The sequence below is a fragment of the Trachinotus anak genome, unplaced genomic scaffold (assembly GCF_046630095.1).
Source record: "Trachinotus anak isolate AG129_WGS33_773 ecotype Australia unplaced genomic scaffold, CSIRO_AGI_Tana_v1 ptg000028l, whole genome shotgun sequence".
In the NCBI taxonomy this organism is placed as follows: Eukaryota; Metazoa; Chordata; class Actinopteri; order Carangiformes; family Carangidae; genus Trachinotus; species Trachinotus anak.
The window spans coordinates 6,315,292-6,342,379 of NW_027273879.1; the positions used below are offsets into that span (position 1 = coordinate 6,315,292).

General features: G+C 40.6%; 1 protein-coding gene across 2 annotated transcripts in view; it reads right to left on the minus strand.

Moving 5' to 3' along the window:
* Window positions 1-27,088, minus strand: part of itga1 (integrin, alpha 1) — a 60,468-nt gene that overhangs the window by 2,732 nt on the left and 30,648 nt on the right. For both annotated transcript variants that reach the window (XM_071465603.1, XM_071465602.1), the window contains 25 exons: window positions 24,200-24,320; window positions 21,455-21,564; window positions 18,577-18,665; window positions 16,771-16,885; window positions 15,065-15,192; window positions 14,249-14,397; window positions 13,057-13,207; window positions 12,462-12,636; window positions 12,052-12,125; window positions 10,460-10,607; window positions 9,286-9,431; window positions 8,381-8,524; window positions 7,978-8,229; window positions 7,754-7,884; window positions 6,560-6,735; window positions 6,310-6,461; window positions 4,039-4,149; window positions 1,883-1,959; window positions 1,455-1,581; window positions 1,289-1,366; window positions 1,097-1,173; window positions 862-951; window positions 539-641; window positions 294-410; window positions 111-209 (listed from right to left, as the gene is read on the minus strand). In XM_071465603.1, the coding sequence (XP_071321704.1) occupies window positions 111-209; window positions 294-410; window positions 539-641; window positions 862-951; window positions 1,097-1,173; window positions 1,289-1,366; window positions 1,455-1,581; window positions 1,883-1,959; window positions 4,039-4,149; window positions 6,310-6,461; window positions 6,560-6,735; window positions 7,754-7,884; window positions 7,978-8,229; window positions 8,381-8,524; window positions 9,286-9,431; window positions 10,460-10,607; window positions 12,052-12,125; window positions 12,462-12,636; window positions 13,057-13,207; window positions 14,249-14,397; window positions 15,065-15,192; window positions 16,771-16,885; window positions 18,577-18,665; window positions 21,455-21,564; window positions 24,200-24,246 (3,066 nt within the window). In that variant the 5' untranslated portion in view covers window positions 24,247-24,320. The remainder of the gene's footprint in view (window positions 1-110; window positions 210-293; window positions 411-538; window positions 642-861; window positions 952-1,096; window positions 1,174-1,288; window positions 1,367-1,454; window positions 1,582-1,882; window positions 1,960-4,038; window positions 4,150-6,309; window positions 6,462-6,559; window positions 6,736-7,753; window positions 7,885-7,977; window positions 8,230-8,380; window positions 8,525-9,285; window positions 9,432-10,459; window positions 10,608-12,051; window positions 12,126-12,461; window positions 12,637-13,056; window positions 13,208-14,248; window positions 14,398-15,064; window positions 15,193-16,770; window positions 16,886-18,576; window positions 18,666-21,454; window positions 21,565-24,199; window positions 24,321-27,088) is intronic.

A 27,088-nucleotide genomic window follows, 5' to 3' on the forward strand; every position in this document is an offset into this window, starting at 1 on the left:
TACAGTTTGCCAATAAATCTGACTGAATTCGTGAAATAAGCCTGGTTTCACCGCTTGTCTGTTTTTATGAAAGGTGAACAGTCTTTGGAAAATAAACCTAGATTACTCACCAACAGGTAGACACTGAGCGTTTCTGTTTTTGGATTGGGGGTTTTAGTCTTTGGATTAATTTTATCAGGGTTAATCCAGCTCGCTGCATCACATTTCACCTGCAGAGAAAGGAAAAGCAGACATGAAGTGTGTCTGTCTGTTTCAATGCACTTGCATTTCTACATGTGTATGTGTTTGCATACCTGTGGGCTGGTGGTGACGTGTGTCAGGTACAGTAAGTTGTTCTCCCGAGGAGACCGATGAGGATACGTCACTGTAAGGTCAAGAGGCGGAGTCACCACATCGCCTGCCTTCTCCACCTGTAAAGAGGTGTGACGGAGAGGCAGAGTGAGATGGATAAAGGTGGAGGAGTGACCAAACATACCACATCTGCATGCAGCTGTTTGCTCTACGTTAATGTGATTAAATCATCGGTTATCATCTCTACCGTGTAGCTGATGTTGACTTCCTCTCCAATCATTTTGGTGTCATTGAATACACTGGCAAACTTTTCACCCTCTTTTACTATGATGTGTCCATCCACAGGCCGCCTAGAAGATGCACATTTTTAAAAGATCATATTAGATTTTTCACTTTTCAACACACCTGAAACACACCTGTGCTTTTTCTTGCTATGAAAACTCAAAATTTCCAACATCAAACTAGTATAGAGACCAATATTGTATCCACTTTATAGTGCAGTGAGGTAGGACAGCAGCACACAAGATAAGTGACGAGTGAACCAACAACCAAACTTCCAAAGCTACTCACACTGAGAATATGAGTCCAGCTTCATACTTGACAGGGATGGAGATTAGCACTGTGTTGTCACTCAGGGTAGAAGCCAGCTCTTCACTGTCACTGTGGGAAAAATAAAAATACATTTGTACTATTCCAGTGAACATGTGTGAAATGAATGAGCAAACTCTGTCATTGGGCATATATAATAATTTTAAGAGAAACAGCTTCAAACTAGAAATAAAACCTACTGCTCTGATTCTCTCACCTTGTAGCTGTCACATTGATCTGAATTACCTCCTGAATATGTTTGGGATTCACCTCAAACTTCACTTTGAAATTTTCCTGTTGATATTAGATCACACAGTATCTTTAATTAACAAGCAATGAAACAGTGTAAATCATATAATGCACAGGTATTAGATGCAGTCTGGTGAATGTACTGTACGCTGAAACGAACCTCGACGTTGCTTCCCAGGAACGGGTATCCAACAGCACACTCCACTTTAGTGTTATTCAGAGTGCATCCCTTCTCCGGCTGGTAAAGCAAAATGACACACGCATCAGCACACACATCACACTCTGTACTGACCTGGCACAGAGACAAGAGCACCACAAAATCTCACCTCTACTTTAACGTAGTTGATGTTGGGTGTGAAGCTGAGGATAACCTTGGTGTTGTATGCGTTGTCTTTGCTGTTTCTAACGTTGATGTTCACATCAATCTTGTCTTTGTTTGATTTGATCACCATGCTGGAGAGGGAAACAAAAACGGTCAGCATGCTCGGCTGTGATGCACATTTCACCCCACAAGGGGGCAGTCGTGCACTGGAAGAGTCTGCAGCAAATAAGGCCAAACTGCTGTGCACTATCATCAAGATAAACAACTTGAATGGGAAAACTTGTATTCTGTAGAGAAAATAATATTGATGTGATCTCTTTGTATGGACCAGAGGAAATATTACAACAACCAACAACTTTCAGCGCACATATGGGCATGCTTGTATTGTTTTAAGAACAAACATGAACATATCCTTTCAATTCTAATTCTTACCTTTTTACACTCGGCTCTGCTTTGAGAGAGAGATCAGCAATGCACTTCTCGTCGCTCCCACAGTCCACTAAGGGAATCTACACGACAGAGAAGTAACAAAGTGAAATCTTCAAGTAATCTGCACTCAAAAAATGCAATTTTGGAACATCAAACCAGTGTGGAAGACAATTGTGGTTCTGCCTGCGACTGAAAACTTCCTCCAGCAAACATAAATTGCCAGAGAACTTGAAATAGTGAAATAGAGACATCTTGTGTCTAGTACATTACATCACATTTACTCATTTGGCAGATGCCTTTTTATCCAAAGCGACTTACATGTTAGGGACAACATTACAGCTACAGTGCAGTAGGAAACCTTTTGTTGCAAGCACAAAGTCCAACATCTATTTAATAAGTGCAAGAACCTCAGGTAGTAAGTGCACTGATACTGCATAGTAAGCCCTGGTTAGGCATGTTGGTGTGTTACAGGTGTTAATAGAGGTTTCAAGAGATTCTTGAAGATAGAGAGGCACACCCCTGCTCTGAGAGCGTTTGGTGGCTTGTTCCGCCATCGGGGAACCACAGATGACAACAGTCTGGACTGAGATTGTCTTGTGTGCAGGGCTGGCAAAGCCAGACGACGTCCCTTAGAGGAATGCAGTGGCCAAGAGGGAGCACAAGCCTGTGTGATTGAGTTCAAGTAGATGGGTGCAGACCCAGAAGTTATTCTGAAGGCAAGCAATAGTGACCTGAAATAGGAATAGCCTTCCACTAAGTTTTGAGATGCCTGGATTCTGTGGACTCTTTTAAAACCCAATCTGTTCGGACAGGCTTTGAGGTAGCATGTGGTACTTTAGGTGTGTTTTCCTCTTGTGTATCTTTATCTGGTGTTTTTACTTTTGCTTTTATTTTATTTTATTTGATGTATTTTGATTGTAATTCTATCATTTGATTTTAATCTTTTAATTGTGAAGAACTTTGTGACTAGTGTCTGTGAACAGTGCTTTATAAATAAAGTTTGCTTGCTTGAAATTGATTCTGGCAGCCATGGGTAGCCAGTGTGGGTCAATGAGTAGCAGAGTGATGTTTTGGGACAGAGAGAGTATTTTTCAATAAGGGAAAAGCAGTGGATGTAGTTTGAATCATTTTTAACTTGTTAATTTAACTTTTGTTGTGGGAGTATCTTACTAGACACAAATTACCATCCAGAACAGAGCATCTTTATAAATCTTAAATGGGTCTTTAAAGTACCGGAGTAACATTGAGATCAGGCTTCAGAAGCCGCTCTATAGAAATGAGCAGAGAAATGAGAATCACAACAGGCTGCTGTGTCTGTGTATTTGTTTGTATCCCTGTCTAAAAGGGTGCATTCAAATGACCTTCATTTCCTTTGCTGCTTCCCCCAGAGTGTACGGGGGTCTCAGTCGTATTTGTTCCCATTCTCAGTCGCTCTCCCACTGGACTGTTAACATCAACAGTGTCCACTCTCACAGGAAAGGACGAGAGTATCATCTGCAGCACAATGTCAAAGGAAAAACTGCAGCTTCCGTTTATTGACTTCCCCTTTCTGTGTGTATGTGTGTATGTGTGTATGTGTACATGTGTCCCTTCTCTTGCTTTCAATAACAATAACTGGAGCGGTCCCAATAATGTTGTGTGTTGCTGCTCTGAGGGAGTCAGGATGTGTTAGAGCTTATTCACACATCACATACGGTCCTGGTCTTAGAAGTGCAGGGTGCGGTGTTGCTACCACTGTGTATTTCACACACCCCCAGGCTTTACTGCTAACATGTTGAAGCTAAATTCTCATGTGATATTTCCCCTCTTTATCTGGAAACATCACTCGTTGCAACAATTATCTGGAAACCCTCTTGTTAGAACAAATATGCATGTGGGAGTGTGGGAAGAGTCTGCCTGGCCGTTGGTGTTGAAACACAAATGCAAACTTGAGGAAACACTGAAGGATGGCAGTCAGCTGTTGCAGATGCTAATGTACTGTAGCAGCGGTGAGAGTGGAGCCAAACAAGAATACCCCACTACTCATTCTTGGATTATAAAGATACACAGATGGAGGATGTTTGAGACAGGGTTCAAATCCTTCCTGTCTGCGACTCAAAACCCTCTGCTTACTGTTACATTTGATAGTTGCTCTTACAAGTGATATGAAGTGGTCTTACTGTCTTATTGATGGATCTGGGAAGGCTTTCATCCAGGACGGGGCCTTGGTCCTCATCAGCTAGTCCAAACTCCAAAGACACCATGAGAGGGTCTCGGAAATCCAGCCGGGCCTGTCGGGGAGAGGAGACAGGTGGAGCAAAGGGAGGAAGAGAAGGAGAGGGGAATAAAAGATAAGATGATGATGAGACTTTACTCAGGACTGTATAGGCGTGTACAGACCATGCTGGACTGACACCATGCTTCCTTTGTTAAATTATGTTGCACCTAATTGGGCAGAACAACTAATTTCAACTTATTTTGTTCACTTGATATCATTGAGACTAATTATGAGCAACTATGGTTTAAAAAAAATTAACACCAGTCTCTTAGTGGTAGTTCCAAATCTGAGATATCAGGAATGTCTGACACTGATGGTGTCTCCCATTTAGTGAAGAGAACTGCATAGTTGTTCACACACCAGTGGAAAAAATGTCTGTAAAGCCCCCATCACTGGCAGTTACACTGAAGTAAAATCAATTTTCAACACTAATACAATCCATTCAGCTCATTTAAAAGAACCTATACACATTTTTTTGTGAAAATGAAAAGTCAGGGGATCAACAAAACTTCATAACAATCCATCCAACAGCTGGTGAGATATTTAGATCAAAGTGGAGGACTGACCCTCAGACGTTTCCATCCCTTGAGCGATGCTGCTAAAGGAGCTGAAGAGAGGTCGAATCAACCAGAATAACTGAAAAAACCTGTGAGTGTGCACGGCCTCTTTGTATTGAAACATGAAGAGAGCATTTGAAAGAGCTGCTTCTCATTACAGTATGGTATGTATTGTATATGCGTATGGTAAGGCATGAATATGGGTCTTTGGGAGCCTGTGCCAAATGTTGATTAAACCCAGAAGGGGGAGGATATAACATGAGGCTGCACTTTCAGTCAGGCACATTACTGGCCTGAGTGCAGCTTGGTAAGCACAGACTGTGGCTGTTACTTAAAACATGTTAAAGAGTGATCATACTCTATATAAATGGCTTATCTACCACTTGTTGACCGCTGCGTTGTGGCCTGCAGGCAGCTGCGTTGGTTATTGATTTTCTCCTCCATTTATCAAGCCCAAATGAATTTCATTAAGTTCTTTTTACACATGTTTGCACACTATCTGCACTATGTTCACTGACGACAGTGAATCAGTGCTATTGTGTCAAGGGACAAACTGGAGACTTCCTCAATACAGAAGTGGACAAGGCAATGGAAGTTTTGAATGTAGCAGCTAGGAGCCGATTTATTTTTAATCTGAGGTTTTCCAGCTGGTTTGGAGCTGGATACTCTGTGGTGTGGACTTGAAACAAACTGGGGCCATTGCTTTAGCACACACTGACATGGATTAATTCATGATTTCTCCTTTTGGTTTGTTGCTGTCAGATCTGTTCAGGTTTAGGTGACAAGTGATAGTTGTGGTGCTTTATGTGTCTGGTACAAGTTTTCTGAACCTTGACGACCTCTACCCTGGACTATGTGGGAAGTTTGCGCACAGACTGGCGCACTAGAACAGAGCAGGTATTCATGCTTAGGACACACAACTGCAACAGCTGTTTCTGCTGATTAGTTCCTCTGTCTCTTGCCTGAGGGCAGTTAATCAGAAAAATCCACTGCTGCAGTGAACTGCTGAAGAGAGAAATTTCATTTCGTACACATGGCTCTAAACGTCACATTGCTGGAGACCGCTTAGGTTTACAGTAAGTGCTGTATCTGTAATGTTCAAAGGTTTCTGCTGTGATGAACAGTCTGTGATGTGCTTGTTGGACCACTTGTAGAAATCTTCCTTGACCTTGAGCATCACTTTGTCACATTCTCAAAACACCTCATTCACTCTTGTTCTTTTATTCACTTTCTTTCTCTCATTTTCTCTTTGATTTTTTTGTCTTTTCTCGTTCTCTCCTCATCCCTTCACCTCTGCAAGTGCCTTCAGATAATTTATCACTGAGAGCAACATGGGGCTGTACTCGGCATGCTTTGATCAGGACGGGTCTGTTTCATGTTAGAAACTCCTGCTCCTTACAGCTTTGTTCTGTCTCCTTTCCGGCCCAAAACACCATTTACATCTCCTGAGAGACTAGAATTTAAGTTTCATGAATGAATGTCATAAAAATTGAAGGTATCAAGCTGCTTTGAATACTATGTTTTGTGGATATGCAGCTAAAACACAGTTTTGGGGTTGATTTCTTTCAGGTAAGAAATAACTGATCCCACGTGCACATAAAGATCAGAGCACTTGCCGACATCATGAAGGTCTCTTGCACACACTTTCTCTCTCTGTCTGTGATGCTGAAGTTCTTGGCAATCCTACGATCGTTTTTATCGTCTGACTGAATAAATGAAGCCCTGGCTTTTGCACGCAGAGCGTCCAGAGTCAGATTGTAGCGGATCACTGCAGGACAGAACAGATGAGAAAACAAAAATGAATTACAAGGGAATCTGTTCAATGACAAAATCATCCACATCAACATAAGATGTTGTATGGCTCACCTGCAGCAGAGGTTACGGCCGGCTTGTCAGATTTGATAGTGTAGACGAAACACACTTCAGTCGTCACGCAGACAGATTTGCGGCCACCATGTTCACACTGGTACTGAGACTGCTGCAGGTTTATTTTAACAGGGTCAAAGGTCATGTTGGCACGGAGTTCTGCAACATCTCTGGACCTGGGAAAATTAAATAAACATACAAACTTTTAGAAAACATAGTACACGACTAAAGTGCTTGAGTGCATTTACCAAGGACTCTACACGGACTTTAAGGTGCTTGTACTTTGTGCTTCCATTTCACCACACTTCAGCAAAAAGTAATAAAAAAATTCAATATAAATTTGTGTTGCAGAGCATGTTTTTTCTTCTTTGCTAAACCATTACCCATCTCATGATCCCTCAGATTTATCTTGTGACCCTTGGGAGGGGGCCTGGGCCTCAGGTTGGGAACCACTGGACTAAAAAGAGTAGTAAACTTAGCTCCTCCTTGACCAGCTGCAATACATGGATTCATTATGTCATATGCCAGGAGTCAGGAGATATTCTGCATTTCTGCATAATGAGTAGGTGTACTTTCTGTTTTTATGCACGGTGTTTGTGTGTATGTGTGTGTGAGTAAGAGAGAGAGAGAGAGAGAGAGAGAGAGAGAGAGAGAGAGAGAGAGAGAGAGAGCTGTGTGCATTCATCTACTTTCTTGAAGGAAGGAACAAGAAACGGATGTGTATTGAGCATTAAACTTGGCCTCAACGCTCTCTCCACCCAACCGTTGAACACAGCCAGCAGTCCAGGAAGAGCGCCTGCTGCCAAATCCTATTTAAACTCTAAGCCACTTGGGAGATGGAGTTTTCACACAGCTCAGTTGAGCCTTTGCCAGTAGGAACTGTGGGAGAAGGTCGGCCTGGGAAGTTGGTGTGGGCTGATGTTTCAAAAGTGTTGGGGTTGAAGTCTGTAGGCTGGTCTCCAACAGTTAAGTATGTAGCCAGGGGTTTTAACAGAGAGATCATTAGGAAGTTGTTGGTCTCAAGCCTACGAGCCCAGTGGGACATGTACAGCTGTCTAAACCCGAATAAGACAATGCCAAGTGGACATGTGAGATGATGTCTCCAGGATACAAGCACTGCTGCTGGTAATAATTCAAGTGGAATGTGTAGTTTTAGGAGTGAATGTTTATATCTGAGGATGGGCCGTGTCTCACCAGAACAGCGAAGCCCCTCCCAGACCTCCTATGGTAACATCAGTGATTCCATCTCCATTTAGATCCATGACTCCATGTATGGACTGACCGAAGAATTTCACCTTTTCACCATCTCCGCCTGCAGGGATCCGCTGAGGAGACACCACAGAGCCAATGAAAGCATATTAATCTAAATGAATCAAATTTTCTGGCAGAACCCTGAGTGGCACTGAAACTGTTCTCACCTGCACAAATTTCTCTTTCAGAGACGTCTTATCTCCGTGATAGATGTAGACGGCTCCTCGGTGGTCGTTCTCAAACGGTGCACCGATTGCCACATCATTAAACCCGTCTAGGTTGAGATCTGACACTGCTGCAATGGCTGTGCCAAACCGGGCACCACATGGTTCATTTTTATTAGTACAGATGGCTGAGTGGGCGGTACAACAGGACTGATTGACAGGCTTTAACGTGAACTCGTACTCGAACTGGCCGTCCTGGTAATGAAGCAAAGAAAAAACACAGGGACATGAGAGGAGACAATCACTGGATGCATCATTACAATCTCAGTGTGACTTCCTGTGGAAATCTGACAGAAGAACTTTCAAACAGAGACACACACAAAACCTCCCTTTCAGTCCTCTGTACCTGGTTGACTTTATAAACATAGACTTGTCCCTGCTCGTCTCTTTCTGAGCCCATGTACATTGGAGCTCCGACCAAGAGCAGGTCTGTGTAGGAATCCCCGTCCACATCAAGAGTCTGCAGGACGCTGCCAAAGTAGGAGCCAATCTGCACAGAGCAGTCACAGATCATCTGTCAGTGTTCAACCTTGAAGCTCTGAACTTGCTAAAGCAAACATTTTTATCCATATGGCTATGACCTCTATATCATTTTCTGTATTTCATTCATTAAAAGCTCGCCTAGAGACTTCTTGTGCCTGTTTGTCAAAGACTTATGGAAGCTGTAGTTGATGCCTACTCAAGTACTGGTGCATCTTTATTAGTAAGTATTAGTAACTAACTATTTTGACACCTTGTCCCTGATTATATATTACATATTTGTTTACATATTTACAATATATATTCTATAATCTATGTCATCATATTATAATATTACTGCACTATTGTTGTTGCACTATCACGGTATTTGCTTTAATTTCCATTATATATACTTCATAGTATTATATTATTAGGGTATGTGTGTATATGACATACACTGCACATATATATCATTATATACTTTATTATATATTATAATGTATATTGTACTTGTTTTTAATACCTATACACTTACACAATATATAAATAGTTCACACATCATGGCTTCTACAATTGTTTTGAACAAATCTATTTAGACATTTTCACACATACTGTAGGTGTCATAGTGTATATATTGTTTTAAGCTTTTTGATGGCACCTCTCCAATTTCTCTACTTTAATGTTTTTGTTTATTTCAATCAAACTTTTGGCCCTCAGGGTTTCATACAGACAGATGAAAGACATCTTCTTTGCAAAAACACGCCGATGTTAGCCAAACTGAATCAGGCTCACCTGGTCTCCCTTCAGTATCTGTGAGACGACAATGTTGTTCTTTTCATTCAGACGATAGATTACAACCCGGCCTGTGTGGTTGTACCGCGGAGCACCCGCGATGTAAAGCATGCCATTAGGGGTGGATGCTGACTGAACATCATAGCCTGCAGAGAATGCATACACAAGCACATACTGTATTAAAGTCAATGCATACACTACATAAACAGGCGTTAGCAGGAATGTGTCATACAGTGATGATTATGTCATGAGGAAAACACTCTTCTTTGTGGGATATTTTTAGAGGCTCTCTTTTTTCAGCCACCTGTTTACGTCTGACTGAGAGGATGAAGCTATAAAACACTACTGGTAGCTGGCAGGAACTCACACAACCCTGCATGCACACACACTCACAGATCAGACAAGGACAGGAAGGTTTTGTATGCAAAGTCTGCAGTCAGACAATTAGATATGAGCATTTGCCAACAGCTGAGTTTACAGTACATGGGCCTGGATCCACCAGTGCTGCTTCTAATGACATGTTGATTAAATAACTTGATATTAAGATGCTGCGGTTGCTCTACGGGCCATAAAAGGCAGCAGGACAGAGAGAGGAGCCTGTGCATATTATTTATGTAACACAAAGAAAGAGGCATCTGCTGTCAAAGTTAGACAAATTACAAATCTTAATCCTCCGTGCAAGAGAGGCTCTACATTTACTCTGCAGCTGTAAAATTTCACTTAATCTCTTGAAAGATCTAGTTTATCTGACTCTCTGTTTAACACAGAAACACTCAGCTCACACAGGGGTGTTCGTGCGAGTGCTCCACAGTGTGTATTATCTGTGTCTTACTCAGCTTATTAGTAGATATAAGTTCCCTGTTTCCTGTTTTTTAAGCCCCTGAAAACCTGGTTCAAACTTTAAATGCTCTCACTCTGTCAGATTGTCCCTTCAGTGTCCCTCTATCTCTTAAATAGAATTCAATATACCTATAATCAAAAATAAAAATAACGATAAAAACTGACCAGGATCAGGAGATAGTGTAATAAAAAGACTGTATATCCAATCAGTTAACTCAAAAAAAGCAAATTTAGGACTTTTGACTCTGTTGACAGGACATGGTCAGTTATTACTCTTTCTATTATGAATTTTTATTTATTTTCAGGGTTTTCAAGACAATATGAGTCCACTCACCAGTGTACCCAGCCAGTCTTTCATACCCGGCTTCAGTCTTTGAGTCGTAAAACTGGTTTTTCCCTGGGACGATTGTTCCTCCTGCAGTATGCATCACCACTGTGCCGTTCCAGTCGTACGCTCCCACTGCTCCCAGCAACACACCTTCCTATGGGAGACAACAGAGCTGATATCAGGAACAGTAGAGCAGGGGATTAGGAGCATTAGGACCATGTAAGTGGTGTACAAAAGGATCCAAAAACATCCAAAAACAGTGATAGAAGAAATACTCTGATCCAAGTGAACAAAGCTAAAGAAAAAAAAGTTTGTGCATTCAAACTACATTTAAGTATCTAAGTCAACTGAATTAACTATTTACTAAGTATCAAAAGTATTGTGAACCTTGTTATATTATCATATATCATATATATAATATAATTGGAATGTTATTATAAATGCATCAACATGTAAACAGTATTTAATTTAACTGAAGTAGAGATAATCTTAAATATACTACATGCTGTTGCATAGTTGAATCTGTAACAATGTACTATACTATTTTTACTGTACTATTTATTTTCTGATATTTTATTAACTAAATGATTAACAAGTTAATACAAAAACATAAATGACAAGTAAATCAATATATGTAAATAGAAAAGTATAACTCAAAAAATATGGACAAAAGTCATAAAAATAAAACAAAATATAGCAGAAAAAGACAAATCAGAACTTAAATATCCATCAATCAGTCTGTTATTTGTCTACAAGAAACAGTTATCGGACAGGAAGGGGAGGGGTCAAACAGGACATAACACAGGTCATTAGTCGCAATGAGCTGCATCAAATGGTTCTTTCCCACTAAAAAAGCGAGGCCGCACGTGTTCAGCGCTCTGTGGTACAACTCAGTTTGAATGTGTTAAGTTTGGTTTTGTTAAGCTGAATGAGCCACTGCAGGCACAGACACTGTGTACACAGTGATTGAGGAGGTGATAAACATGAGTCAGGAGCCGGAAGAGAGGCAAAGGATGGGAGCATGTTTGTTTTTAAATAGACCTAGGAAATACCTAATGAATGAATTCAAGAGGCGTGGAAGGGGCCTAAAGCAAGCATGTTGTTCTTTACAGCAGTGAACAAGCATCTGATTCAGCCTCTCCTCACTGTCTCTCGTGCTGTACGTGCCTCGTGTTTGCCAGTTTGCTCTCTCTCTTTCCTTCTGTCTCACACACTCCCATGCAAACAGACATAACAGCCCCAGTCTGAAGTCTGCAGCGGTGTGAGCAGAGAGGGCAGAGACAGTCTGTGCGTGGAAACTTCTGTAATGAATTACCGAAGGGCTCAAGATGCACCAGTGATATCACTGTGGAATTGTGTCTGGATGAGTTCATTAGTTGAGCAAACATCCATACCAGTGCATCCACTCGCACGCAAGAAAATCTAATTAATAGTTCCTTTTAAACTAAACGCCTACAGACATGTAAACGTCCATGAGACCTAAAGATCTGATACACACTCAGTCCGGTTCAGTGATTTTACAGTTAGCCACTGACTTTTACAATACAAATGCAGTATTTATGTATCCCTCAGACATAAATAATTAGATTTAGACTTACTTTAGAAGTATGCGCACTAAATCCAGCTTGGGACATCTCCATCTCAAAAGAGGAGGTGAAATTGCCGGTGGTGGCTGGGGAAAGAAAAGTTCATTTTAACACATATAAAAAAAACGCACACGATGAAAGTTTGTTAGTATCTCATTTCCCCATTATTAATTAAATGTTGAATCAAGAGAGTATTAAAATCTTTGACGGAATACTGCAACATTTTGGAAAATACGCTTATCTATAAACCTGGTTGTACCTTCATATCTGCCTCACAGACACTGAGCTGGTGCCAATGTTCTCATCAAGAGAGCAAATAAACATATTTCCCAAAATGTCGTACTGATTCTTTAAAGCTGGTAGGTGTATGAGGACTAAGGTAGGTGAACATTTTGTGCGTTCATATGTGTTTTCAGGGATACCTTCCAAGGCAAAAATCTTCTTTCCCAGAGCGTCCACAATTGTCAACAACGCCACCTCATCAGACACATTGAAGAAGTGGTCTCTTAATGGCTGACTGGAGATGGACTCAATCTCCTTGATGAACTTCTGCACGTCCTCTGAACTTTTGTTCTGACGATTGTAGTCTCCCAAAACCTGGAAACACAATGAATTAGCTCAACAAGTATGACTGAGTGACAGGGTGAGTAACCAGCCAATTTAAATGATTATGGTTAAATGGTTGTTAAAGTTGGTCATAACACCTTCACTTGATTTAATTGTATGTCACATATCAACATGATTTATTTGACTATATTATTAAATTTAACCGATGACTGGTTGACTGGCTGAGTGAAATGATTCAGTAAATTGGCCTTTTATCACTATGATTTTTATAATCTAAATACTCCTGCTTATACTAGTTATTTCTATTCAGGAATAACAAAAAAACTTTTCTGGATTTATTGTGAACACTGGCAACCCAGAACAACTCAAAACCTAACTCATATGTTAAGAAAACAGTTCAGTCATGCTAATATAATCTATGAAAACAACACAAATGTAGTTTGTACTCACAGCAATGCCAAACCTCTCGATGTTTTCATTGTCACAGTCTTCGATGACTTTGTCTAGATTATGGAAGTCATGTGATTCTCCATCAGTCACAATCACCATGACTTTTTTCACCCCAGGTCGTGCACCACGCTCAGTCATGAAGGCCTCTTTCCTGATTGGTAGAAAAAATTCAAAATTCAGTCAAAAGAACACAAAGCAAGGCCATAAATATACACCCAGTGATAGCATTAATAAAAACACATGCAATTTGTTTCCAGATAACAGGCAAAATGAAGACAGAATGATTATGTTTAGGTAAAGGTAACGGTAAAGTCAGTGGGACTCTGGAATAATTGGAATAAAACAAATGAGACCATAAAGAGACGATGATTGGAGCAGAATTATTAGTAGCAATAAAGATAGTTGTAATGAAAACATTTAAACATTTAAACATAAGCTGATACCAGTGACTTTGTCATCATGTCATCATGTATCAAGAAATTGAATCAACACCTCTCTGAAACAGTTTAGACAAAAACATTATAACCATCATGAAGGTAGGATTCATTGGAGGACTGTTGTATTGCGCTGCCTTAGTTTTAGCTAGGTGTACCTAATAAACTGGCAATAGGGTGTATATGTCGGGAGGTAGGCTCAGTCTGAAACCTGTACACAGCCTCTAGTCTCAAGCAAAGATGTGGAGGGGGCCACACCGGTCTGATAAGCTCAAGCCTTTCTAACTCCACATCCTCAGATCTTTTTCATTTTGAAAACTGTGGTCTTCAGCCCAGACTCAGGTACCAGGTATCACTGATCAGCCTTTGTGCAGCTCCCTTTAACTAAAGGGCCCAAACAGGATGTTGGTGTGTAAAATATGTGGCATTCCCTCTAAGCTCATCTTTCACTATGAAGTTTAACTTGTAAAACATCCACTATGCCTGACCAGATGCATACTGGACCAATGAGGGAGCTTCTGCTAGGTAGTTTAGGAGAATTTTGACCAATGAAATCCCAGTAAACAATGTGTTTGTCCAACAGGAGGTCTTCATGTTGATGCCTAAGTTAAAAAGCCTGTCCACTGTCCAGCCTAACAGAAATGACACCATCCCATTCAAACGCCTATCAAACCTTTCCAAACCACAATAACTTCATTGACAGTTGTGGCCGTTGCCAATGAGGGGATGCCAACCGATGAGGGGTTAATGCTGAGTACCTGGCAGTATCAATGCCGAGGAAAGTCATGGTCTTGAAGCCAGTCTGCTGAGGAAGGTCTTTGACGAACTCCAGCAGATCAGGAGTGTTGTCAAACTGGCTCAGGTTGACACGGTGAGTCACAGTCTCACCATAGGACACTATTCCCACCTAGGAAACACACACAAACACGCACACATTTTTCTTGTAAACATTATCCTCCATTAAACTTATTTTTTCTTTTCTCTCCTTCGATGTTCTTGTCTTCTCTGCTGTCCCCTCCCAGACAGTCTGCAGAGGATGTGGTTGGGTCTGGTGGGGTTTATATGACACAACTTTCTTTATACAGCAGGCAGAGGACTTCAGCAGCCATGGAAGATGTGACTTACAACCGCTGGGCAGCACAGAGAGAAGACTTTCCAGTGTTTCCCTCTGGAAAACTCTACTAGCTCCAGGCCAGATCAGTGTAACCATAATAAAAACTCACCACCCATGTGCAAAGCAATCCAAGACAAGAAGACAGAAATAAAGTCAAGGTATAACTTAGTTAGACAGAGGCTAAAATTACTTTAAAGTCTTCAGTTCATAAAGTCTGTGTCATGAAGGGCATTTTACAGTTATTCTTACTTTGGGCATCATGTGGAAAATTCCATAATGGAGAGTACTTAAGTCATTCAGTACAATATAATATGAAAACCTGAGTTGGCAGCAAACAATATATTCCTTCATTCATCCTTTTTCAGTCTAATGTTATATAACCCATCTATCTTTCCATGTATTTATCCACCTGATGTTTAACTCTGCATAACTGCCCTAAGACAAGGGAATTAACACTAACCTGTGAGAGTTTAGGTCCAATCTCAATGTTCCCAATGAAGCGTTGCAAAAAATTGATGATACTGGACCAGGGGTAGATACTGTTAGATCCATCCAGAACCATCACAATGTCCAGCTCCTTCCCACAATCTGGAACAAAGCCAGAAAATATAGTTGATTAAGTTCGATTTCTCTATACGCAATTACAGGTGTACTGAGAGGTGAGACTGACCTTCTGTTATACACATTATATGTTTTATATGTTGTATATCTTTAAACATTTCCAAAGCTGGATGTTGGTCTTGATAAATGCATTAAAAACACAGATTTTACTCCTCAGAGAGAAATTTGATTATGTAACACATTCAGTCCTCTTCCTGTTTACTTGTGCCCACAGCAGACACACTACACTGCACTGGTTTAAAATCAAAATGTAATAATGTAGAGCAGCAGCTCCCAACCTGGGCATTCAGAAATGATGTTATGTACACTTTTTGTCCACATCTTTGTTTTGTTTTCTTGTAAATTTCTGGATAATTCAAATAAAACAACAAATAATTATTGGTTTGTTTTCTTTGTTTCATTTCTGGCCTGCCACATGCTGGTACGAAAAGTCTTAGATTGGTTGAGACTGCTGCAGCGACAATTTTAACTAAATCCAGAAAATTTGACCATATTACACCAATTTATTCATTCATTCGTTAATATTACACCAAGTCCTGAGGTAACTTCTGTTGCCATTTGGTGCTACATGAATGAAAATTGACTTGATTTTAAAGTGATGACAAGCCAAAAAGGTTGGGAACCACGGTGGTAGAGGTTAATAATTCAAGGTTAAGCCTTACAAGAGATCACATTGTTTACATTGAAATGAAATTGAAGTTGCATTTCTCTGCCACTGATCCCATAGAAAACTAATAATTATCCCAAGATTGGCTAATTGTCACTAATCATATGTATAACCTTTACTTAATTACAAAATCAAATTGAGATCAAGACCTCTTTTGCAAGAGAGGCCTATGTAGAGCAGAGAGGAAGTAGAGCAATCATAGCCAGACTAAACAAATACACACACTGAGGATCAAAGACAATCACAGGCAACGCAAAATAGATTTGAAGATTAAAATCAGCCAGTAAGATAAGATCCCATGTAATTCATTCCAATAATAAGGTTCATAAGTAGTGGAAGGCAGTAAGGGGTAACTGGAGTTTAACAGTCCTGGAGATCTGATCTGTAAGCAGACTTGATTTAAAACACAAATGCAGTTCTTCAATTTACTTTAATTCAGTCATTTCAATGTCTTTTTGTGGCACTATATGACCAGACTGCATATATATGTGTTTGTTTCTGCTAAAGGAATGCCAGAGAAAGTGATACTGAAAAAACATGAGAAACAGAAAGAGAAAATGACTGTTTACTCTCCCGTTTGTTCTACGTTGTTTCCTTCCTGGGAAACAGAGTGCAGGCCCAGTAAACCGTCTCCTAACTTGGGCATACAACACAGCAGAAGGGCTGGGCCAGAGAGGGATGGGGTCGCAGACAAGTTTACATTAAGAAGAATGTTCTAATCTCCCTCTTCGCTCAGAGAGGGTGAGCTTGATGTCAGGGTCTTGGGTGGTACTACTCTAAAGAGTAGATTATAATCTCTTATCCCCGACAGGCAATTTGTGCAGATGCCGTCACATCCTGTGCAGATCTGCTGTGTCTTATTTTGTCAGGCTGCGTACCTTGCACGGCCGGTGCCACGGAGTTGAGGATCTGGAAGGAAGAGCTGACATTCGCGCAAACTCCTGAGATGTACTGCTGCTGCCCACACATGTAGCCATACTGAGGACCACACGCCTGTGGAGACAGGACACACACACAGACACACCAACAAACTGAGACTCTAGTTGCTTGAGAAAGTAAAACTGTGCTGTGACTGGTTAGGTTTCCACTAGTATGAGGTCATGGGTGAGAGGAGGTTCAGGGCTGCTGAAGACAGAAACCCAGAGGAAAGAACTACTCAAACTGAGGATTACACAGAGACTATTAAAAACCACCAGACTTAGCTTCTCCAGAGAGAAAAAGAGAGAAGCAAAGCAGAGAAAGTGAGCCTGCAAGGAAGTAGGGCTTTAAAATGGCCTACAATAACTGGAAAATTAAATAACATCTATTAATCTTTCAGCCTCATTTCCTCAGATTCCCCTGCATGCGCAACAAACTCAATGCTTCCCTTACATTAGGAGGAATACTGGTCCTGCACAGGAACAAGACCAAGAGTCTACAGCTATGCTAGCAACTCTGCAGTGCATTGATCTAAATGCATGCATCAGCATGCTAACATGCTCACAATGACAATGCTAACGTAATAATGATGTATAGCACATCCACAATAATATATAACAAATTCACTATTTTTACTATGTTCACCATCTTATTATTGCTGCTGTGAGCATGCTAACATTTTAGCTGAGAAAATAAGGCTGATGGGATGGACTTGACTTGATGATGGGGCTACATGGAATGGTAAATGGACTGCACCTATGCACACTATAACACTCAAACATCACACCCATACACTGATGGAATAGCCATCAGACCAAGGACACTTAGATGGCGGACTACAGGAGCCGGGGATCAAACCACCGACCTTCTGATTGGTGGACAACCCCCTGTACCTCCTGAGCGACAGCCGCCCCTATGTGAAAAGTCACAGTTATTATGATTCATCCTCATGGTCACCATGAATGTCTGTACCAATTTCATTGCAACCCATCCAATGGCGCTTGAGACATTTTACTGAAACCTACAAATATGATCCTCTTGGTGGCCTTGGATGAAGTAGATCATTAAAAGTCATTAGGATTCATCCTCTGGGGACCACGGATGTCTGTACAATTTTCATGGCAATCCATCCAATACTTGTTGAGCTATTTCAGTCTGAATCCTAAGTGTGAACCAGTGAGTATTGTGAAAAGAAAGTCTGATATGGGTCAGCTGAAATCAGAATTGCCAAATGTTTTGTATTAACTCTGATAGGTGTTGAATTACAGAACATAAACACAGGCATAGTGTTGAAGAGTTAGGTTAACACTCTTGTTAACCACATTAAGTGTTGGGGTTAGAGCTTAAGTTACATTTGCAGCTGTGTAGGATCTGCACTCACAGTCCAACATAATTTGCAAAAAGATGGATTTATTGGCCTTTTGTCCAATTTTCACACTCTGTGAATGTCATAATCATGTACAAATAAAGTTTTACTGGAATTCATATCCATAAAACCTAATGTGCCTTGCCATCTTCTACATACATTTCTGCATTTATACACTTGATTTACAGTATCCTGTTACATTCCCAGGACATGAAGCCTCACTGGGAAACATGGAGGGTCAAGCCCACTGTTTCCATACAGTCAAAAGGCCTCATGAATATATCCTTGCTGCCCCGTTTCTTGCAGAAAATATGCAAAGTTCAGTCCCCCTTTTGTGTTTGGTATGGAAAATGTACAGCAGAGCACTTTCATATACTATAAAGAGCATTTTCCCCCTCACCAGAAATCCTCCGTTGGGATTGGTCACCAGTGTGGTTCCCATGGTCATGTTCTCCTTGACTTCAAGTACGTTGGGAACTGTTGTGTTTTCTGAAAAAAAAAAATATGGATGAATAAACAGCATGAGACAAACACTGAGCAGAACAGAGGAAGAACAGCTGGACAAATTCCTCTTCTTCATTTTCCCACAGGAAGAGATGCTCAAACTCCTTCCTCACTTCCATCCACCTCGAGAAGATGTAATAACCACTGACATGTGGTTAAATCTAGTTTGTTTCATTGCTTTTCCATACCGTCCCTCAGTGCGTAGCTTATGGCCATTAACAGAGGATATAGAGCACAAAAGAAAATGTTTTGTTGATAAACATCCCAGTTGCAGTGAACAGGAGAAATAGAGGAGTTCAATCATTAAACAATCAAAACATGTGGCTAAAATTAGACAAACTGTTGCTTCAGCTTGGGAATGCCTCGGATCTGACTCCCTTTTTTTTCCTGAGGGATACAAAGAATCTCACAAACTGCCTTTTAAGTGTTGAATCAAGCTCTTTATCAATCCCCATGGAAGGATTTTGATGAAGAGCCATTTCTGATTTTCATTAGTGGGCAGTTATGACTTTGGTATGAGCTCATCTTCAAACAGACCAGCAACATTAGTTAGTTACGTTTGGCCTTTTCCTTCTTCTCTGTGTGGGAACAGATTCCCACTTTCTATTATTCCTCTGTTTCTTCTGTTGCCTTCATGCTGACTGGAAACCACAGAAGAAAAGAGCATATTTGGGCTGTTTATGACAATAATCTTTCAATTACTCAAACACAATTAACATCAATAAAATCATCTGCCATGCACCACAATGAACTCTGAGGTGAAAATAAATGGGTTAAAAACTTTTGTCTTGATTATTTAAAAAAATGAGTGACACAAACCAAGATCTTGCACCTCATGATGCGTCCACGTGGGACTGAAAGCAGCTTTGTGGAGCTGCAGAGGAGAATACAGTCTTTGTCCTCAGTGAACTGTGACTCCAGATAACTATCAGAACAAATCATACTTATCACACAGTCCCTCTTGGTCTGGAATGACCTCTCACAACTGAAAGGGAGAAACAGGTCAAACGGCACTTTGTAAAGTGGTTTCTACTAAAATATACCATTCTTCCACCAGGCAGAAGATACGAACTGCAATGTTTTTCTTTTACACGGATGTTTCATGTTGCATTCTAGTTTATCAAGCTTGTGCTCCCCAGTTACTTACCGTAAACACTGCATGCATAAAAATAATGCTTGTTGTCTTGGGTGTCTCAAAACATCAGTATATAATCTTAGAAAACATGCACTGTTGCTAAGTAGTTCTCCAGCTTGCATAACTGCAGCCTGAATTCCAAAAGTTGGATTCAATTTTCCAAACAGACTGTAAACAAACTATAATATTGTTTAGCAGACAACTTAAAAAAAATAAAAAATAAAAAATATTACACCCCATTGCCAACATTTCATCACACAAAATAGTCCTGGCATAACCACCTTTCAGTTTTATGGCTCAGACGGAACTGTGATTAAAAATTACAACACAATAACCGCACACATTTAAGTTCACTCATTACGGTTTGGCATCTGTCTCTCCTGTGTTGGAAGAGTGCAAACCTAGCGTGGAGACAGATCTGGCAATGTGAGACTAGGGCGTTGTCAGTGGGCACAGATTGAAATGATTCTGCAGGCATCAGACTTGCAGCTGATTGACAAGCCTTTTTCTACATTGGAACATCCACAGCCTGCTCGGCTGTCCAGGGTTTGCCTCACGCTCCTCAGTGGTGCTCGAGAAATATCACTTTAGACATCCAAGGACAATTGGTTTCTGAATCAATTCAAGTTAATAAAAAAAGGGTCATACAGTTGCTGAGTCATGCCCAGTTTCACTTTAAATTCAAAAAACACTGAACTGTTGTTGTCATCATGTAAACCACTCCCTGTTGTTTGCTGAGTGGCCTGGCTCCGACTGCCAGTCTAAATCGATTCCCAGTGGACGTTTTCCAGACTAAACTGGAGTTTGTGAGAGTTAGGCTTTGGCTTGATAAAACAAATACTGCACACTCCACTGCTGAGCGGGGGAGTATCATTTCCAGCCGTTACTGTACATTATCATCACTTAAAGCCAATAATTTACCAGCAGCACGAGAACCGTGACTCCGGTTACTTGATAATGCTGAGGTGTAAACAGCTGTGTTGAAACGTATTAATTCCTGAGCTGAGAGTCAGTGCACAGATTTATTATACACACTAACTCAGTTCTCCTGTGTCAACACACAGACTAACACTAATACACATGGCAGGCTGCTGACTGGGAGCTAAATTATGTTTATCTGTTTAATTAAGATATAATTGGAAGGATGAAAACATTAAATCCTTGTTTATTTACTGTCTTCCCGTTTTGATGGGCCTCACTTCCTCCCCAGGAGACCTATACAGTAGACTTAAAAACACAGTAGTACAATTACACATACCAACCAGAGGTTGTTGTGGCCAGATGAAGCCCAGTGCTTTTTGTAGTATAGATGAAAATACTATATTATCTATATTTACTAGCTATATTGTGTGTCCTAAGATAATATAGGTATAAGATATATTCAGGAAACGAAGAACGATTTAAAAAATGCCTGTTTTAATTTCCCACAGACCAAGGTGACCAACGGTCCAACAGCCAGACATATTCAGTTTGCTATCATGTGTGACAAAGATAAGCCTCAAATCAGAGACAGCAAGTATTTGGCATTTTTGCTCAAAATAGTTGCAGATTCATTTTTTTGTTGATTGATTAATCAACTAATTGTTGCACAGACACACACACAGACACACACACAAATGCACACACACGATATTCTTACTGGGAAGGTCCAGTTTGACACATGTGTTGTCTCCCTTCCCCACAGGACATTTGTAGACATCTCCCGTCCGTTTTGCTGGCTGGCCCGACAGCGGTGATCCAATCAGAACCCTGGAAAAAAAAAAAAACAGCAGTTGAGATTGGCCGATTAGAAATCCTGCCAAAAACCAAACAACAGCGTCACAGTTTAATGATCATGATAACAGGCTCAACTGAAATATTATTGCAGAAGTTAAGAGTTGGCATGTTGGGAGTGACTACAACAATTTAGATTTACCTTAATTATACTTACATAGTTCAATTAAACATAAACAGCAGGTTCAGATTGGCTGATAAAGCTGCATAGCTTATTATAATTGGATATAAGTGAATCTGTTTCATATTATTATCATCACCCTGGCGCTATAGTATGAAATAATATTGAAACTTACTGCACCTATCTCTTCATCTTCACCTCACTACATACCCTCAATATTACATGATAGGTTGCAGATGTGTCCAGATCGGTGCTGTATTTGTAGGTCTGCATGGCTGTGTGTGTTACACGCCCATGTCCATGTGTGGGTTTCATAACATCGTGTCACTCTGTCAGTAAACTGATGCTAAAAAGAGTCGGTCATCTGCCCTCCTTTAAACATTCAGGCTTATTAACATTCCTCAACTCTAACGGGGCCTGGTCATCTAAAGCGAGACACAGAGTGGAACAACAACTCACTCTGAGCTCAGTCAACTGTCAGCAGCAACCTGCATGTTACATCACCTCACAGCTGCTATCTTTTCCTCTATAATATTCTCCCACTGAGGGCTACATATCATCTCTAATTTTATGGCCCCTCCTCCTCATTTCCCCCCCAAATTTCCTCTCTAATTTTGTGTTTTATCTCATTTTTTTTTCTCCATCTGTTCTCTTTCACTCCTCCAGATCTCTGATGTCTGCTCTCTGCCTGCCTTAGCCTATGTCAGGCCCTTATCACGCACCTCTCTCTCAACCGGAACAAAATAGTGCTATCTGGAGATGCTACAGAGCCAAAGTGTTTTCCAGTGAACAGTGTTCAGAGGCTCAGCCACAGCTGGTTCGACCGATTAGCAGTGAGTGAATTACTGTAACTGATCTCACATGAGCTCGATAAGATCATTACTGCAGAACAGCATCAGGTACGGCCATGTGGGAAAGAGCCAGACGTGGTGCCGCAACAGGTTGGAGAGAAAGAAACTGTTGAACCGTAAAGACTGGAGTAACTGAAGGAGAGATGTAGATGCGAACAGAGCCATTAACCACAGTCTAATAACGTTTAACAAGGTTTTAAAAATGTGCTCCCAGACTGTTTTAGCAAGGAGCCACGGATGCTTGGTTTCAGCGTATTTACAGGCAGGGTATGTGGATACTCCAGTGGGCAGATTATGTTTAACAGCTAGAGCAATAAAGGAAAGGATCCTCATTACAGCAGCATCTGGCATGCTCCCCTTCACTTCGTTTTACAGGTGAATCATGGTTTGTAGCTTTTGTTAATGTTGAATTAAACCGAGCCGAGTACTTGTCTTGGTATAGTAAAGTATCCTCAAGCAGAAATCTTGTTGGCAACTGAACTTTTAGAAACTTTTGCACAAGACATAGAGTGAATTTTTTTTGTGTAAACATAGACTTTTAAGACGTGGAATACAAAACATTGCTGGCTAATTCTGATGCCACTTTGTCATTCAGACATATCGTAGGTAACAAATGTTCCTGACAGCTTTATTCAGACCTGACAGGACATTTCAGAGCTACAGTGTTTGTGTGATATTTGGCACCTGGTGAACGGGAGGAAGCAGTGGCAGGGAGCTGAAATATAATGATGTGCAGGAAGAAGAGAGTTTTCTATGGAGGCTCAAAGGCCATTAATCGTGACTTGTGTGTCACATTCTCACCATGGATCACTCGGATTTATTATGACTTCATTTTGATATTGAGTAGAGATTTGTGGATATACTTCAGGTTTTGGCTGCAAACTAAATAATGCTATCGTTGAAATCCCCATTTTACAGTGTGAGGGACTCTCTCGCCGTAAAAAGCTCGGTGATGCTCTGGACGTCATCCATTTCAACAAAACTGAGCCCTAGGAGCACACATGACTAAAACATGTCCGAGCTCTGTAGCTTTCTGTTCTCACAGTGATGGATTTTAAAACTTATTTCACCACTGAAGCTTTAGCTATTGTCCATCATGACCATCGGCTTCTGATCAGTTTCATCATTTATCGGTATCATAAAGTACATTCTGCAAGACAAGATGTTAAGATAACTACATTCATAACTTTAAATACAGAGAGGAAGAGCTGGTCTCAAAATAATTGTAGGTATATTGTTGTCCTTCACTACAAGAGTCAAATCATATTACTACAGACTGATCCCCCATGAGAACAATCTCCTTAACAACTTAAATTCATATTGATTTTTGTTTCTTTGTTCATAAAGATAATATCTCAGTGAATAAAACGTGTTTAATTTCTGTCTGGACATATTTAAGTTTGTGCTGCTGCTGCCTTTACACAAATCTAACCTCACTCACTTCTGACATTTGCCATGTTGGAATTTAATGGAAATGTTACAAGGTCCGAGCCGACATCATGTTAAATTGCCGTCACGTTTATGTCTGAAACGGGCTTGTGTTTCGACGAGCATCTGTGAGATGAGGAGGAAAGATGATGAATGTTTTGTCTCTGGATACCCTCATTTCCTCAGAACGGCTACAGCTAATGACACTCACCATTTTCCCTCGCTGTTCTCAAACTGCTGGACAGTGTAGCCAAACATGTCCTCCACTGGACCAATGAATGACAGACCATTTTTCTGGTCCACGTTGAAGGACAACACGTGCGTCAGCAGCACTGCAGGGACGAACGGAAAGAAAAGGTTAGACAGAACGCCAAAGGCTATTGTTTAATAAACAGAACAAAGCTTATTGACCATTCAATCTCCTGTACTGTCCCAGTGAGAGTTTAGATTAAATAATCTGATAAATCGGATGAATAAATAATCCAATCCTGAAATATGAGACTTGTGTATTCATTTTCTCATATAGGAAAGCCATGTTAATGAAAGGAAGGTAAAGCATTAACAAACAATCTTAATAAACATTTACAAACTATTCAAGATGCAACCCGGAAATGAGAAATAAACAGATCTAATAATAGAATAACTTCATAAATAAAGGAAATTTTGTGAATATGGCTGCAGTGTTTCTATAATTCTCATGGTATCAAAAAATATCTAGTGATATACTGTTTACGGAGATGGTATACCAAGATGAGGAATGAACTGTGTGAACCAAATCATGCATACACACTCACACACACACGCACATACAGAGTCATTCTGGAGGACACTAGAGGAATTTCAAACATCAATGTGAAGCACTTTGGTCAGAGTCCAGTCTGACCTGCAGGACAATGGCTTCCTCTCTGCTCTCTGCACAGTCTGCGTCCGTCTGTCACCGAGCTGAGTATATCACAGAGGCTCTATATAAATCCATCCATGTCTCATTGTGCCTGCGCCACAATGACACTCTTTATATCTACCGTGCCAGAGAATTCCTTCAGTGTAATTTATTCAATTCCCGGACTTGTGAGGGAGTGAAGGGGAGAAGAAGGACAGTGAGATCACAACAAAGAGCGTGTAGACACAGGCCACGTACTTGGAGACACAAATAAAAAGCAGCTATTTACTGTTTTGATGATGATGCTTTGTGTTTAATGTGTCTGACCCAAACAAAATAGAGAGCTACCATATTTAGTCTGGACCGCAGTCATTAGCTGCAGGGATACTGATGCTGGTTGTTCGGTCAGCTGGTCCACTGCTTTGGTCCAGACTGCAATTTTCCAGCAACTATTAGACAGACCGCCATGAAGTTTTGTACAGACTTTTGTGATCCACAGAGAAATAAGCCTATTGACTGTGGTGGTCCTCTGATGTTTCCTCAAGCGTCACCAAAAAACTTTAAGTGGCACATAGAGCTCATGAACTGTAGGATGAATTGTAATAACTTTGCTGAGCCCTTAATACTTCATCAGCACCATCATCAGGTGAAAGATTTTAACTTGTCTGATGCTTTGGTTTTTGACCAAACACCTACAAAACTAATGACATTCCCATCAGCCTCAGCCGCCTGGTAATACTGACAATACATTAGCTGAGGGAGGTATAGCAAGGGGGGTATAAATAAGGTTGTTTTAGTCCATTAACTGCATTCAAACATTTAATGGGACATTAAACCACTCTTCTTTTTCCAATTATCAGGGGTGACAAAAAAAACAACAACAAAAAACAAGAATAAATCTGGTATTGATTTTATTTGCAAACAATGTCTTCATTGAGAGTGGCACTAAATTCTTGTAATCGCATTACGTCTGTGTAAGCTCATCTACCAGCAGCAGAATGTCTTGCAGCAGAATCGTCTGCATTTCAGCCAATTCCCTGTTATTTCATCCCCATTTAAAGATTATAAATATGATAGACTGCTGTTCATTTCCCATCTTAATTATTCTGAGAAGATTCAAAGATTTCACACAAATAAAGTTAAAAAAGATAGGTAGTATATATGTTCTTGTAAAACAGCATGCCACTGAATAAACTGTAAGAACTAAACGGATGTACAATATGGCAGATGTAATCTATATCTGATTTCTGCTTTCCTTCTCTGAGCACATATGTGATCACATGAGAGCTGCTCTTATAAGTTATGTCATTGTAAGTAGGAGAAAGTATAATTTCTTTTGTCATAATTTTAAAAAATGTATTATAACTAAACAGTCCAGACTCTATTCAGTCACGACAATGAAATCATGAAGTGCTGAACATGTGCTGTATCCTCTTGTGCATGTTAAAAGGACATAGTTGGTAGAAGAAAGACAGAAGAAAGCAACACAAACAGGCATCTGTGCATATGTGTACACTAGTTCTTAACTCAAGGCTCGAGGCTTAGATGCATGAATTATATGTGATTAGCTCTGTTATGGCCCCTCTTACTGCTTTCTAATAAACAGAGGAGTTATGAAAACATACTGCTGCCAGTCATCATCCAGTCATGTTTAGATGTTGCTCAGGTAGATTTCAAATGAGATTACACTTTTAACGTCCCTGTTTGGTAAAGAGAGGGCAACAGGGAGAGAAGCAGATCTGCAGAGTCATATACTGGAATCCCAGCCAAGTAATATTATCCCCTCTGTTTCTCCCTCATTTGTTTCTGTACTTCCTCTGTTACCCCCTCTCCATCTCTCAGAGAAGCTCCATTTCCTGTTTCTATTAACCTGATTATAGACATCCCCTCAAATCCACAGGTACACACACGCACACACACACACACACACACACATTCACATAGATACACACAGCTAATTTAGCTGATTTAAGATGGCTTCCTGCCAAACAGACCTTTTCCATTTATCACTGACTGAGCTCAAGCACTCAGTTCACAGTCACGCTGGCCTGAGCTGTAAATCATACAGGAGCGCCCTTCGTCTACTGACAGACACGTCTTTTGTGTATACCCATCTCATTTTGCTGTGTTTGGTGTCTTCTGGCTCAGCTCTGCTCAAATCAGAACCAGTGAGTTATGTAACCAGCTATTTTCATGAGCTGGGCCGACATCTGCCCTGGA